Source organism: Schistocerca gregaria, chromosome 5 (assembly GCF_023897955.1).
Source record: "Schistocerca gregaria isolate iqSchGreg1 chromosome 5, iqSchGreg1.2, whole genome shotgun sequence".
Lineage (NCBI taxonomy): Eukaryota > Metazoa > Arthropoda > Insecta > Orthoptera > Acrididae > Schistocerca > Schistocerca gregaria.
The window spans coordinates 137,876,050-137,893,037 of record NC_064924.1 but is presented as its reverse complement, the minus strand read 5'-3'; the positions used below and the strand labels follow the sequence as shown (position 1 = coordinate 137,893,037).

At 41.4% G+C, this 16,988-nt stretch overlaps 1 protein-coding gene across 1 annotated transcript in view; it reads left to right on the top strand.

Annotated features, from left to right (window-relative positions):
- The window catches only part of LOC126272931 (beta-hexosaminidase subunit beta-like), a 117,949-nt gene that overhangs the window by 58,300 nt on the left and 42,661 nt on the right, over positions 1-16,988 (top strand). The window contains exon 2 of the mRNA XM_049976228.1: positions 14,047-14,230. Coding sequence (XP_049832185.1) covers positions 14,047-14,230 — 184 coding nt within the window. The remainder of the gene's footprint in view (positions 1-14,046; positions 14,231-16,988) is intronic.

Here is a 16,988-nt window from a genome sequence, read left to right as displayed (position 1 = left end):
CTGCAATAATAGTCTTGATCGTCATTACTCAATGGTCAGTGTTAAGCTAACGTCGATGACCCATTAATATCAGTTTAATTTTATCCATATTTTTCAGCTGTGAACGTGACTATATTCAAACTTCCTGTGTAATTAATATCAGAGCTGTCGCAACATCTCAGACACGAAACCTTAAACTTAACACCATTTAGGCTGCAGCCCTACAAGCGATTTCACTTTCTGTCTGTCCAAATGTGGAACTTGGCACTTGCGTACTTCTGTGTCGATTCGTATTTTGCTACTTTCACGCCTTGAACACACCACGAAAAATATTGATGTTGCCTCAAAAAACAAAAAAACAAAAAAACTTGATTAGTAAACACAAGAAAGCATTAAATCTTTGAAAATAGGTTGGCAGTAATACAGTATGTATCTGTCTGCCACTACTTCTGGACATACCTCCCTCTCAAATTGAAACTTCTCATTTTTTACCCCGAGACATCCTTGCTTGACGTATGAGTGACAGATTGGTCTGTTTGAAACTTACGCAAACTAGTATTCCACATAAAAATTTTAGCGCTGCAGACAGTCGGTCCGATGCTTATTTCCTCAAGGTTTACATTATCTAGAGAGAGAGAGAGAGAGAGAGAGAGAGAGAGAGAGAGAGAGAGAGAGAGAGAGGGGGGGGGAGGGAGAGACTTGTAACAGACAGTTAGTAGGAACGAAAACAGTGGAGCAGCTGGTTAGACAATGTGTTCTGACACTGCACGCGAATGTTGATAAGCGGTGACGTGCAGTGCTGCCGGAAAGCTAACACTTGTAGCGGCGATACAGTTCCTGAGAGATACAGAGGACGATCAGCCCAGTACGAAACGTGTTTCTCTAATGTTAAATGACGCGTAGGAGGAAATGCAAGGCGAGCCACTCAATTCCATCTGCCCTGATATTGTTTAATTTTTACCACGAAAACGTCAGCGACTCGAGAGGCTCTCAGACTTGGTCGTTATTTGGGGCCCGTTGACAGTGATCAGATGCAAAAAGCGTATTGCAACCTACTGAAAACCAGAAATCGATCAGTCAGATGAATATCCAAATATTGGAAATTATACGAGAATTTTCGCAAAATACGGGAAAATGTGTGAGTGTCTCTCTTCCATGGGCCTCAACTCATGTGGGACTGGTTTACAATGACAAGCAGAGCCGGTTCGGAAACATTCTTCCACACCTGCGACATTTCATTTGCCTTCCCCCACTCCTGATACCCCCCACCCCCCCACCCCTCCCCACCCTCAATCCAACCCCTCCCCCCCACACACAACAATCATTTGTCTTCCTTTGCTCTCCTAGTGAGAGCCATAAAAATAAATCTACATCTAGTTATCATGAAAATGGGTTGCTTTTTATTTTAAAATAAGTACTACATAGACACTTCTCTGAATTATACCCCAGGGCGAAATGTAAAAAGAATAAGCAATTTGTTTGATTTAACGTTTCATAATATGGGAGATGTGTAAAGCTTTTAGTGAAAGCAGAACGAACTAGACGTACTGCGTTATTATAGCCCCAATAAAATAATTCACATTAAACTGAGTGCAAAGAATAAAAATATAAGACTTAGTTTTTTGTTATAACAGAACTTATTAATTCAATAATTTACTAATTATTTAACTTCCCCTCGCAATCGACGCATTAAACATAACGCACTATTTATCTGTGTAAGTTGTCTGTGTCTACATACATACATACTCCGCATACATTTGGTGCGTGGCGGAGGGTGCCCTGTATCATTACTAATTATTTCCTTTCCTGTCCCTCTCCCAAACAGAGGGAGGGTAAAAGACTGTCTGAAAGTCTCCGTATGAATTCTAATTTCTCGTATCTTATCTTCGTGTTCCTTACGCGAAATGTACCTTGGCGACAATGGAACTATTTTGAAGTCAGCGTCAAATACCGATTATCTGAATTTCCTCAGTAGTTCCTTGAGAAAAGACTGTCGTCTTCCCTCCAGGGATACCCATCTAAGTTCACGAAGCATCTCCGCAGTACTTGAGTGCTGATCCAACCTACCGGCAACAAATCTAGCAGCACGCCTCGGAATTGCTTCCACGTCCTCCTTCAATCCGACCTGTTGGTGTTTCCAAACATTCGAACAGTACTCAAGAATGGGTCGAACTATTGTTCTATACGCCGTCCTCCTTTGTGGGTGAGCTACACTTTCCTAAAATTCTCCCAATAAAACGAAGTCGAGCATTCGCCTTCCTTACTACCAACCTTACGTGCTCATTCCTTTTCATATCGCTTTGCAACGTTTCGCCGAGATATTTAATCGATGTCACTGTGGCAAGCTGTTCCCTACTATTGCTGTATTCGAACGTTATGGGATCATCTGCATTAACTTACTTTTTTTTTAGGTTCGGTTCACAGACTAGGAATTGTATTAAGCCATCTTGTATTCTCCTACAGTCACTCAAGACACCTTCCCGTATACAATAGCGTCAATAGCAAACAGCCGTAAATTGCTGCTTAACCTGTCCGTCGGGTCATTTATCTATATAGGAAATAAAATCGGTCCTATCACACTTCCCTGCGCTAACCCTGACGATAATATAGTCTATAGACACTCGCCTTCGAGGACAACGTATTGGGTTCTGCTACCTAAAAGCCATTCACATATCCTAGAACCTAAATAGTCTGCTCGGATCTTCAACAGTGTGTAGTAGGGTACTGTGCCAAAAGCTTTCCGGAAAACTAGTTCTTTTACCTTCTTATACACAGGAACCACCTGCGCTCTTTCCCAGTCGTTTGGGACTTTTCGCTGGGCGTGTGATACGCGATAAATGCGGGCTAAGTGGCCAATGCCGCAGAGTGCTCTCTGTAAAACCGACGAACTGTGCTCTATCTGGACTTGGTGACTTGTTTCCAAGTCTTTCAGTTGTTTCTCTACGTCACCGATGCTAGTTTCTATGTCCTCTGTGCGGAAATTGTACGTTACCTCTGAAGAAAACTTACCAATAAGTAGGTTAATTTTGGAAAATTTACCGTGAAAACAACTGACAAACATGGTCAAATTTGCTATGGATTCAGCTGGAAAGAAAAACGCATTAGTATGTTACGGTAAAGAGAAAAACTCTATTAATAAACCCATGTGTAATTCCTACAGTTGTTCCGGACAGATGCTGGCATTGTTTTCATTGACTAAAAAAATATAATACCGAAATTTTACTAGTCTTTAACTTAGTATAATCTTTAAAAACATTATCTCAGTCTATTGACTTCAAGGCATAGCATTCAGTGGCTCCCAGTCGGTGCATTCGCTCTTGAGAACATGTTAACTTAACGGATATCTCAAGTGAAGTTTTTCAAAACTAGTTTGATCACTAGCTGCATAGGTAGGCAAAGCAGAGGAGGTTCAATAAGCTTATAAGGTATTAGAAAAAAAGTCGGTATAATTGCTTTCTGCAATAAAAGATAATGAGCTGCCTGGATAATTTCGAATAGGAAGAATGGAAGCTAAGTTCAAAACTTCACCGCTTAGTGACTTCCAAGTGAAGTCATATTCATCACTATTATTAATTAAACGTATTCTAGGAACCGGCATGTGGCTTATAGTTTTCCACCAACCCACGTTAGCAGGTCATAAATATCGCATAGCAAGCTGTAGCTCTTGCTATGACTGTCCACAAGCTGAAATCGAGGACGGTCTATAGTCTGGCCTCAGCGATCACCTGTCCTCGATCTTCTGACTTTATCTGCTTTAGAACTGCAGTGCACTGTACAGCACTTATGTTGATGTGGTTGAAGGACTGGAGCAACAAACTTTACAGCCTCGTCAAGACGTACGAAATGATACGGCGGTGTTTGAAAGTTACAGTACTGTATTTCCTGTTAAGCCATTGGTGAAATTTGTGCCCAAAGTAGATGGGAACGACAACGAAACATTTACATTTGAAACGCCTTTATGCGGACCCGTGTTGGCTGGAACGTTTTTCTTCCATTGTCGTGTAGTGTTACCCGTGTCAGTTTTCCCACTGTTACTGTCTGATGCAGTCAGTGTACAGATTTTGCACTTCAGCGCCGCAAGTGGTCGTTTATGTCGCCTGTGCCTTAAACCAGTCCTCATGTCAAAGTCAACCAATTGGCGGAGGAGGTCTATGGTTTACAGTCTGCAATATCAATTATATGATTGCGCGGTGTCTGTTCTTTTGGCTCTGTACGAAAAAAAAAAACAAAGAACACACACACACACACACACACACACACACACACACACACACACACACACACACACACACACATTCATGTCACTGACTACTTTAACGTACGCAACTTCTCTTGTGTAGACTGTATGACCTGCAGAGTTTTTGTTTTTATTTATTCGAATTATTATCATGTTTACAAATTGCGACCCCTTCTAAGTTTTTCACGCTAATTAAGATCATATAAGCAAGGTGTTTTCCGCATGTACCTCTGGCAAAAAAGCGAGTCTCGTTTCTGGTGTCAAAAGTTTTTGTTGATCAAGCCTTCTGCGTTCCTGTGAATATATTTCTATAGCAACTTTCATTTCCTAACAAACATTTCTTTATATGTAACCGAGAAGCGAAATAGCATTTTTCAAATTTACTTAATTTTTTTTATGTAACGACCTATTTTCTTAGAAATCTTCATCCACTATTGCATTCCGGTAGTGGGTTGAATTTCCAAGAACACTGAAACACGGATTTTTTTAATTTCTAACCGAGAAGTCAAATACCAATTGTCATAGATGTAGCTTTAAAAATCCTTTTGTTGTTCTTTATTAATTATTCATTAAAAAAAACTTTCACTCACTGTTTTACCTTCTTAGTGGTTGAATTTCCAAAAATGCTGAAACAACCTTTTTTAATTTTCTGACTGAAAAACCATGTACCGGTTATCGTAGTAGTAGTAGTAGTAGTAGTAGTAGTAGTAGTTGTTGTTGTTGTTGTTGTTGTTTTGTGGTCTTCAGTCCTGAGACTGGTTTGATGCAGCTCTCCAGGCTACTCTATCCTGTGCAAGCTTCCCAGTACCTACTGCAATCTACGTGCTTCTGAATCTGCTTAGTATATTAATCTATTTTTACCCTCCACGCTGCCCTCCAATGCTAAATTGGTGATCCCTTGATGCCTCAGAACATGTCCTACCGACCGATCCCGTCTTCTAGTCAAGTTGTGCCACAAACTCCTCTTCTCCCCAATTCTATTCAATACCTCCTCATTAGTTATGTGATCTACCCATCTAATCTTCAGCATTCTTCTGTAGCACCACATTTCGAAAGCTTATATTCTCGTCTGGTCCAAACTATCTATCGTCCATATTTCACTTCCATACATGGCTACACTCCATACAATTACTTTCAAAAACGACTTCCTAACACTTAAATCTATACTCGATGTTAACAAATTTCTCTTCTTCAGAAACGTTTTCCTTGCCATTGCCAGTCTACATATTATATCCTCTTTACTTCGATCATCATCAGTTATTTTGCTCCCCAAATAGCAAAACTCCTTTACTCCTTTAAGTGTCTCATTTCCTAATCTAATTCCCTCAGCATCACCCGACTTAATTCGACTACATTCCATTACCCTAGTTTTGCTTTTGTTGCTGTTCATCTTATATCCTCCTTCCGAGACACTGTCCATTCCGCTCAACTGCTCTTCCAGGTCCTTTGCTGTCTGACAGAATCACAACGTCGTCGGCAAACCTCAAAATTTTCATTTCTTCTCCTTGGATTGTAATTCTTACTCCGATTTTTTCGCTTGATTCCTTTACTGCTTATTCAATATACAGATTGAATAACATCGGGGATAGGCTACAGCACTGTCTCACTCCCTTTCCAACCACTGCTTCCCTTTCATGCCCCTCGATCCTCATAACTGTCATCTGGTTTCTTTACAAATTGTAAGTAGCCTTTCGCTCCTTGTATTTTACCCCTGCCACCTTCAGCATTTGGAAGAGTTTTCCAGTCAACATTGTCAAAAACTTTCTCGAAGTCTACAAATGCTAGAAACGTAGGTTTGCTTTTCCTTAATCTGTCTTCTAAGATAAGTCGTAGGGTCAGTATTTCCTCACGTGTTCCAATATTTCTACGGAATCCAAACTAATCTTCCCTGAGGTCGGCTTCTGTCAGTTTTTCCATACGTCTGTGAAGAATTCGCGTTAATATTTTGCAGCCGTGGCTTATTAAACTGATAGTTGGGTAATTTTCACATCTGTTGACACCTGCTTTCTTTGGGATTGGAATTATTATATTCTTCTTGAAGCCTGGGGATATTTCGCCTATATCATACATCTTGCTCACCAGATGGTAGAGTTTTGTCTGTACGGGCTCTCCCAAGGCCGTCAGTAGTTCTAAAGGAATGTTGTCTACTCCCGGGACCTTGTTTCGACTTATCGTAGTTATGGCTTCAAAAGCCCCTTAATAGCGACATACTTTCAAAAAGCCTTTCATCCCCTGTTTCACCCCGTTAGAACTGGAATTTCGGACAATCCCTTCTCAAACGATGCTTACAGTATAAGATCCACACACCTTCTCCAAACTTCAAAGTTTCTATTTTTTGCGGTTTGGACTGGGCGATGAGGGGTCAGTCAGGATATTGCCTTCTCTTCATAGAGATTCGCCTCGACGGGCAATTAATCCGCAACCTTGAGTGCGGATGCACATTTACGTGCTACTTTCAGGGTAAATCTAAAATAAGTGAGTATGGAGTTTATGTACAGGGGTAGGTGGCGCTAGGTGGAAGTGTGGGTCAATAACACTGTGTACAGGTGGTGCAGGGGTAACCAGATCTCGGGTCAGAGTCTCCGTTCGACACACATTTTCACTCGTCACTGCTGATTCCGCATGAAGTTCCGATCCAGCTAATATCGTTACTCCCATTCCTTTCTACCCCTCCACTTTCATTTTACACAATATTTTCAATCTTAGAGGCCAACATGACGCTACGACCCAACCAGTAACTACAAGCTTCCCGTGATTTAGGAAATTTCAGGCAAGCCGATAACTACCTCGGTACGAATACGTTGCGAACCAAGGGTCAACAATCGGACAAAGATGGAAGATAACCGTTTGCTGCTTCCCTGCAATTTCTTCAAAAATCGGAAGGATCGGTTACTACAAAACCTCGTGAAACTGAAGGTATTCCTTGCAAATAGTGCTTCTGTTTTATTGTCTTAAGTGTGCAAAGTTGTTTGTGATATGCGAAGCAGTAACGTGTTACATGACATTTGGTATACCGGTACTACATCTGTTAATATCAACTCTGTAAGCTTCAGCTTATACTCCCAGTCTCCGTTGAGTTCTTTTTTATATTTCGGCTATAACTGATATGTCAATGCATATATTTTTTCCTATGTGAAAACTGTGTACACTGTAAAACTTTTAGTTATTGTTTAAACTATTTATATTGGCATTAATCTGTATATACGATTTATTTATATCAAGCTATGACAGTATGGCCCAGTAAACCCAAGCCAAGTAAATAAAAAAGAATCACTTCAGTACTCTGTAGGTTGTAGGACCATTACTTGTGTGTATACAGTATTCAAATAACGTCTCTCTCTCTCTCTCTCTTTCTGTCTGTTTTTTTTTTTCTTTTTCTCTCTTTTTCGTAGCTACGTACCCAACACAGGAAAACTATTTTGCTTGTCGAGCACACGTATTCCGTGCACGTACGGCGCTCACACAGTATGCAAGTCGCATATAGCCTACTTAGATAACGAAGGCGCTGGCTGCTTCTGTGGAAGCATAACCTGACTGAGGGGCCTTCAACTTCCGTTACGTAAGACGGATACTGTTTTCTTGTTTGTTGAAGAAGGAAAAAAAAAAAGCCTGCACCAAAGATCAAACGATAGTTTTGCAATAAGTTAAACTGGATTATCTGTGGTGATGTGCCGAAGAGATTCCGAAATCTTGTTTATAGACCGTGACAAAATGTAAAAATGTAAAACCCTGTGGCCGAAAACGGTATACAGCAAGCCCCCGAACAGTCCGCCCTCCTCCCTCAGAGAAGGGAATGAAAAAAAAAAAAAAAAAGCACGCGGGCGGACACAAATGAAACTCGTTGCCGACGCAGATTGATAACCGGTCAACTGCGAATCAATTCCTGTGTTGTTAAATAGGGCTCCGCGGTAGTTTTGAAGGGGAAATGGAAAAACATTATTTAATACAACTGGTAGCTCCCAGGCTGCTGTAGGAGGGATTTGACAGGGAAAGCATGGTGTGAAGTGAGAGATGCTGAGAACGGACTCCAAGAAAATAGCACTGCCGAACAATATAATGAGGCAGTTGACCATCAATCAATGGACGACTCCGAGTGACGCAGATTTTTAAACTTAGTCCCGAAATTGTTTTAAGAAACACAGTAATCAGTACGTATTTTCATTGAAATATTTACTAATCTGCTTATTGTACGTTTATCACTTATATAATTTCACGTATTTATACACCGTGCGTATAAAATAAATGACCACTTTCGTACCTCACAGTGATTAATATTCTTTCCCCTGCACTGACACATTCCGGGAGGACTCACCTGTTCTAAATCACAATAACAATGTTTACTCATTCTATAAAACGCAGTGGGCTCGAATCTGTCTGTCTGTGCAGCTCCGCGGCTGCTACAAGTAGCCTGTAGTTCACGTTTTTCTGGATGTACGTAAGAATCCAGAACTTTCTTCATTTATTCATTCGTGTATAGTAATTGTTAACAGCAACAGAGGAGCACATCTTGGAGCCTGAATCTGTTCTCGACATACCACCCACGCTCGTAGACGACAAATGCAGTTTCTTATTTCAGCATTGCGCCGTGTGCGGAACTGCGTTGGCAGTTTACCTGTTGCATTCCTTTTCTGTCGCTCCGTGTCTAGACGGAATTTGTTGTTCACTGAAATGTTTGCCCGTATGATTTTTTGATAGTCATATTGGACAGTAATTTTAATGGAAATTTGAGCCTTTTAAAAGTGAATGGTAAGTTAGTTAAAATCAATGGAATTTGTGGTATGAATTGACCTGCCTGTTTTATTTTTTTTTTATTTTCCGGTTATTATTTTCCACATGTGAGGCAGTAAAGCGAAAATGGAGCGAATATAGGAACTCTGTTGGGAAGTTTACGCTTCCGTTTTGATTCATCATTGTATCTATGGATTTGATATTTTCCCCTTATCCTGTATTCGCTGATTTGTTTGTTCAACTATGTCATTTTTTGTTGCTCAAGAGTTTCTTAAACAGAAAACTTTCTACTGCCAACCAGCATGGACTCTGAAAACATCGATCATGTGAAACTTAAATCACACTTTCCTCAGGAGATATACTGAAAGCCATGGATCAAGACAGTCAGGTAGATGCAGTATATCTTGATTTCCAAAAGCAATTGACACAGTGCCACACCTATGCTTACTGCCAAAAGTACGATCATATGGGGTATCAGGTGAAATTTGTCACCGGATTGAGGACTCTTGGTAGGTTGGATGCACCATGTGTTCATGGATGGAGAGTGATCATCAGATGTAGATGTAACTTCAGGTGTGCCCCAGGGTCCTTTGTTATTCATATTGTGTATTAATGATGCTACAGACAATATTAATAATGACCTCGGACAGTTTGCAGATGATGCAGTTATCTATAGTGAAGTACTGTCTGAAAGAAGCAGCATAAATATTCAATCAGATCTTGATAAGATTTCAAAGTGGTGCAAAGATTGGCAATTTGCTTTAAATCTTCAGAAATGTAAAATTGAGACCTTCACAAAATGAAAAATCGTAGTATCCTATGTCTATAATATCAGTGAGTCACTTGGAATCGGTCAACTCATACAAATACCTGGGTGTAACTCTTTGTACTGATATGAAATGGAATGGTCACATAGGCTCAGTCATGGGGAAGGCAAATGGTATACTGTGGTTAGTTGGTAGAACATTGGGGAAGTGAAATCAGTCTACAAAGGAGATTATTTACAAGTCATTCATGTGACTGGTTCTAGAATGTTGCTTAAGTATGTGGGATCCATACCAAGTAAGACTAACAGGGGATATTCAATGTATACATAGAAGGGTAGCATGAATGGTCACAGATTTGTTTCATCTGTGGGAGACTGTCACAAGATACTGAAGGAACTGAATTGGAAGGCTCTTGAAGATAGACGTAAACTATTCCGAGAAAATCTGTTAACAAAGTTTCATGAACATGATTTGAATTATGACTCTATGAAAATATTACAACTCATTACGCACCACTCACATAGGGATCGTGAGAACAATATTAGAATAATATTTCACACGCAGGGGCATTAAAAAAATCCTTCTACTTGTGCTTTGTACATGAATGGAACAGGAAGAAACCCTAATAACTGGTACAGTGAGACATATCCTCTGCCATGCACTTCACAGTGGTATGTAGAGTATAGATGTAGATGTACTGGAATGCAAACACAAGCATAAACAATCTGCTGCCTGACACTTGTATATTCACCACATACATATGTGCCACATATACAAATCTGAGGGAGTGATGTCCTCTCCAACAGACCTCTACATCCTATCCATCTCTGGAGAAACTGGGTATGCAGGTATGTCTGAAGAGCTAGTCCATGATGAGGGAGTGCACCATCTTGTGGAAAGGAAGTTGGACATGTCCCATTCTGAGACTGGACAGCAACAGTGGCAGCACATCTTGGTCTAGTTACTGTAGACGATGTTCTGATGTTAGTGCACCCCGAATAGAGAAGTGCCCAAAAGTACTAGAACCCCATGTTCCTCTCCAAGTCATCACTTTAGATACACATGTTTCTTAGATGGTTTCATCCAGTGGGAGGTGACATTTGACTAGTATGGGAGATTCTGTTTATTTACCTGTTGGCTCTCATAGAATCTGGCATCATGCGTAAACTGTACATCATGGGAGAAATTATGATTTTTGTCCAGCCTGCGTATCAACAATTTTGCAAGCTGAACTATTCAATGTGGGTTATTAGTCAGTTGTTGAAATATTTGAATTTTGTAAGGATGCCTTTTGTATACAGCCAAATATCTCATTGCTGATGTGTGGTTGACCCAGCTACTTGTAACATGTGGAGAGTACTAATCTCTGGACGTCTACTGAGTGGTGCCGGGATAGCAGTTGACGTTGCGTAATCTGCAACAGTTTTTTTGGTCATCCAGTTTTAATTTAGTCTCAGAGCCAGTTTTGTGGAATTTCAGCAGTATTTTAACCATCACAATGTAGGTGGTTGGTGGTCCATCTGGATGGTGTTGGTTTAAATCCTTACAAACACAAGTGCTCCTATCTCCTAATACCAGGACTATCTCAATGCAATCGGCTAGTGTTAAAGCCATCAGCTTTTGTGTTACCTGTTTGGAAAAGCTGTAAATTCTCAAATAAAAGGCACCATTGTTTCTCTAGTGTTATTATCTATCTGTAGGATATTTCACATGACTCCACTTCCAAAATGATCACAATGTTGCTGACATAGACTCTCAGGTCTTTTCCCTCTTGCATCTCTTACAACATTACTTCAAATCCACATGTGGGCTTTAGTTGGGTTGTCCCCCACATCTGGACCACGCTCTATTATGTTATGGCCTGCTTTGGAAGCAACACTGTAGTTATACCATTTTAAATGTACCATTAATGTAGTTACTAGCAGAAAACTAGTTCCTGTTATCTACATATAACAATAAACTTGCTATAATCTTCCATCCATTCCTGTGTTGTATCACTTATACATATCTACGTAACTACTGCCCTCAGGGAAATGTGTTGGAACCCTTGCTGTTCATGTTGCATATTAATGACTTTACAGACAATATAAATAATAACCTTAGACTCTTCACAGATGACGCAGTTACCTGTAACAAAATACTGTCTGAAAAAAGCTGCACAAATGTTCAGTCTGATCTTGATAAGATTTCAAACTGGTGCAAAGATTGACAACTTAATTTAGACATTCAGAACTATGAATTGTGCACGTCGTAAAATAAAAAAAATGTTGTATGCTATGACTAAAAGATCAGTGAACTGCAATTGGGATCAGTCCAGTTGTACATATACAGGTGTAACAATTTAAAGAGATATGAAATGGAACAATCAGTTGGGCTCATTCATAGGTTAAGCAGGTGGCAGACTTTGGTTTATTGGCAGAATACTAGATAAATGCAATCAGTCTTCAAAGGGGAGTCCTTAAAAATCACGTCTGGGAACCATCGTAGAATATTGCTCTAGTATAGGGGACCCACACCAAATAGAAATAACAGGGGTATTGAGTGTGTACAGACAAGAGCAGCACAAATGGTTACTGGTTTCTTTGGCCCATGGGGGTATAATGGAGATGCTGAAGAAACTGAACTAGCAGGCACTTAAAAGATAAGACACAAACTAACCCCAAAAAGCTTATGTACTAAGTTTGAAGAACTAGCTTTAAATGGGATTTTACTACAACTCCCTGTGTATCGCTGATGTAGAGACCATGAGGACAAGAGTAGATAAATTACAGTGTCCACAGACACTTTTAGAGTCATTCTTCCTGTGCACCATATGCTGAGGTCACAAGTCTTGGCATAGCGATACATACATGTACAGACGGTGGTGGTATCACATGCATAAGGTATAAAAGGGTAGTACATTGGCAGAGCTGTCATTTCTACTCTGATGATTCATGTGAAAAGTTTTCAGGCATGATTATGGTCACATAGCAGGAATTGATATACTCTGAATGTGGTATGGTTGTTGGAGCTAGATGCATGGGATATTCCATTTTTGAAATTGTTAGGGAATTCAATATTCTTAGATGTGGCAAGAATACCAAATTTCAGCCATTACCTCTCACCATGGACAGTGTAGTGGCAGACGGCCTTCACTTAATGACCCAAAGCAGCGGCATTTTTGTAGAGCTGTCAGTGCTAACAGACAAGCTACCCTACATGAAATAACCACAGAAATAATAGGACTTATGACAAACATATCCATTAGGCCAGTGTGGTGACATTTTCTGTTAATGGGATATAGCAGCAGACTACCATCACAAGTGCCTTTTGCTAACAACACAAAATTGCCTGCAGTGCCTCTCCTGGGAACATGACATTGTTTGGATCCTAGATGACTGGAAAAGCTGGGTCAGATGAGTCTTAACTACAGTTGATAAGAGCAGATTATAGGGTTTGAGTGTGGTGCAGACTCCACAAAGTCATGGACCCAAGTAATCAACAAGGCACTCTGCGTGCTAGTGGTTCCTCCATTATATTGGCTGCGTTTATGTGGAATGGACTGGGTGATTTGGTCCCTCTGAACCAACCATTGACTGGAAATGGTTATGTTTGGCTACTTGCAGACCATTTTCATTCATGGGCTTCATGTTCCTAAACAATGAAGTCAGCAAGCCACAATTGTTCGCAGACAGTTTGAAGAACATTGTGGACAGTTCAAGTGAATTATTTGGCAACCCAGATCACACAAAATGAATTTCATTGGGCATTTATGGGACAAGAAGTCAGTTCATACAAAAGATCCTCTCCTGGCAAATCATTTTAATTATGGACAGTTATAGAGACAACATGGCTCCATCTCTCTGCAGTGACTTTCTGAGTGCATGCAACATTGAGTTGCTACAGTGCACTGGACAAAAGGAGGTCCAACATGATAGTAGGAGTAGTCGCATAACTTTTGTTACCTCAGTGTATGAGAGTGGAAAGTAATCAGCTCTAATAGCTGGTACAACAGGAAGAACCCTCAGCCATGCACTCCAGTAGTTTGCAGAGAATTGATGTAGACGTATCTGTCATTCTTCCCAATATGTTTTGCATTTTCCTGTCTTTATCTAGTCTACATCTACTCCTTGATGAGATACCAAATGCTCCATTAACCACTTACTACTTCTGGTAAGGATTTTCATTTCCTCAAGGAATGGAGAGCTTACTTGTAAAAGTTTTGTGACACAATTAAAAGAAAAAATTAAAATGTTGTACGAATAGTACAAACACTGTGTGTGTGTGTGTGTGTGTGTGTGTGTGTGTGTGTGTGTAAAAAAATGTGATTTACCATTTGGTATCTTGTGTTTGCAGGTGGAGGGACCAGAGTGTGATACACTGTCTGAAGCTGTGTCACGCTATGAAGCAATCCTCAAGGAAGAGGCAGCAATTAAGGGCCCACGCAATGCCAGTGAAGCCTCCACGCAGCTGTCTGCACTGCTGGTGCGCCTCGATGGAGAGTGTGGCGATCGGCCAGTCTTTGGCATGGATGAGTCCTGTGAGTGAGCAGCATGTGCTGCTTTATGAAAGTTTCTTGTAAGTTAATGTTGGTCAGCTCATCTTTGTTTTCATGAATTTCTTTATAGAGACCAACAGAGAATCAAAACTGGTCAAGTGCTGATTCAATGGTTAAGTAAAAAGCAAAGGCAACAAGCTTGAAGTTCATAGACATATGGGATGTAAACACACCTGTAACAACACTGAGATATCACTAGCTTTTAAACTACCTCCTTTTCATTTTAATAACACACTCTTAATGTACACACAACTACGCAAATGTCAAAACACACCTATCTGTTTTGGGGGCAACACTTTTTTAATTAGTTCATAATGTAATTACTGCTTCTGTGATACTTTAGAACCTTGCCACAAGAGACACATTAATGAGAACACCTGCAGCTGCATATATGCTCCGCAATCCACCATATGGTGCTTGGTGGAGGGTACCCTGTACGACTACTAGTTGTTTCCTTTTCTGTTCCACTCACAGATAGTGAGGGAAAAAGGAGTGTCTATATGCCTCTGTATGGACCCTAATGTCTTGTATCTTATCTCCATAGGTGGGGGGGGGGGGGGGGGGGGGCGTACACCATCAGATACACTGGCAATCATTTTAGATTTTTTTGCAATGAACTTTCCATCATCTTTGCAGTCCACATCTACTAAACAGATTGAAGCTCACAATTCAAAGACCCTCGCAGCTGAACCATGGTTCCTCATGGTTTCATGTACTGAATATGGTCAGTCCTTCGCTACGCTGAATCCATTTATTATTCAGAATGGTGTTGATGCAGTTACTGCCTGTGAAATCTGGCTCTGGATTATGCGATGGCACCTTAGTTTTGGAGACTACTTCTGATTCTCAAGCACAACAACTGCTTGCCACTTTGCATCTCCATGGTTATCCTGTTAGCCTCGAGGACCGTAGAACTCTGAATTCTTCCCATGGTGTTATTTACAGTAGGTTGCTCAGTGGTCTGACTGAGGCAGAAATCCAAACGTACCTCTCTGATCAGGGTGTCATCCTTAATGCCCACACGCATTCTCCTTCTCACCTTTGATAGAGTGGTGCCTCTGTCAGAGATCAAAGCAGGCTATGAAGTTATCGCAGTCCGACTGTACATACCGAACCTGATGTTCCACTACCAGTGTCATTGTTTCAATCACACTTGCATGTTTTGTCGACGCCTGGCCAAATGTGTAACCTGTGGTAGGGGTGCACAAGGGGCGATAGTCCACCTCCTTCTCCCCACTGTATGAACTGCAATGGTGCCACCTCCTGTCAAGGATGTTCCATGTAATTCGATGAGTGGGCTATCCAGGAGCTCGGGGTAAAGGAAAAAGTGCCTTACCCGGTCACTCGCAAGTTGTTGGCTAGTCACAAACCATGCGTCCCAAAATCTGGCAGTTACAGTACTTTTCTTGCTACATCTTGCACTATGAAGGACATGGCCACACAGACATGCAACCTCATATTCAGCACTGAGGTTGTGAAACTGCCTAGTGTCATGGTAGCATTGCTGTCTTCTTGTCCAGCTGTGCAACAAATCGCCATACATTCAGCTCCCAGGGTTGAAGTCACCTGCTATGCAACCAGGAGGCTGGAAAGGAATACTGCAGTGATGACTTCCTACATCCCTCCAGCCAACAAACACCTGAGTCTTTTGCTGGCAACTGGAGAGGCTCCAAGAAGTCAAGCAAATGCCAATGGTGTTTTCCTTTGCTGAAGCAGAGACCCTCATTAACGATGTCGCCATGTGACACTCGCCCAGCCAATCTCCGTGTCACTGGTGCGCACTGCCTACTGTTTTTCTGCCCTGTACTCTACTGATCAACAGAAGGAGAATGTCGACGCCTCCATAGATTTCATGGGGCATGATCCTCCAGCCTTCACACCCTGTAGCAGTGAGTCTTTGAAGGCTGGCACTCGGCAGCCACCAAGATGACACCTCTTCATTTGTCCCACCTCCCCTTTCTTCGTTATGGCTCTCCTTCAGTGGAATGTTCATGGCCTTCAATAAAAAAAGCGGATTTACAGCTGCTCTTAGAATCTCAGCGAACAGGAAACAAAATTGCATCCTCACGACCACTTTGAGCTCTTGTATTTCTTCCTGGTCCGTTTTGACCTCCCCTCAAGGATGGCATTCCATCTCATTGGGGAATCTTGCTGCTCATTTGGGATGACATTTGTGGTAAACCCATCTCTCTCACTACTTGCCTTCAAGCTGTTGCGATTTGCCTTTTCCTTCCTCACTTGAACTTTTACCTTTGTATCATAAACATCCCTCCATCCTTCCTCCAGCTTACTGGGCAGCTAACTCACTCATTTCCACTGCTTGGTGACTTTAATGTGCACCGTCCCCTTTGGGGTTCTCCTAGAATCTGGCAGAGAGGTGCCCTCTTGGCTAACCACCTCAGTCAACTTAACCTCCTCGCCATAACGCAGGAACACCCATGTTCATTTCAGACTCCTTGCACACCTATTCCCATTTGAACCTATCCTTCTTCACTGCCCAGCTTGCTCTTCATCTCCAGTCGTCTATTCTCTCTGACACACACTCGAGCGACCATTTCCTGTGTGCCATCTGTTTGCTACTTATGTGCACACCCAAGTGGCAGCTTACTAAGGCCGACTGGAGGCTTTACTCCTCCCTGGCGACCATTGACAAACATTTCCCCGACCAGGTGGAATATCTTACAAATGTTATCCTTACTGCTGCAGAACATTCCATTCCTTGCACTTCCTTTTCGCTGAG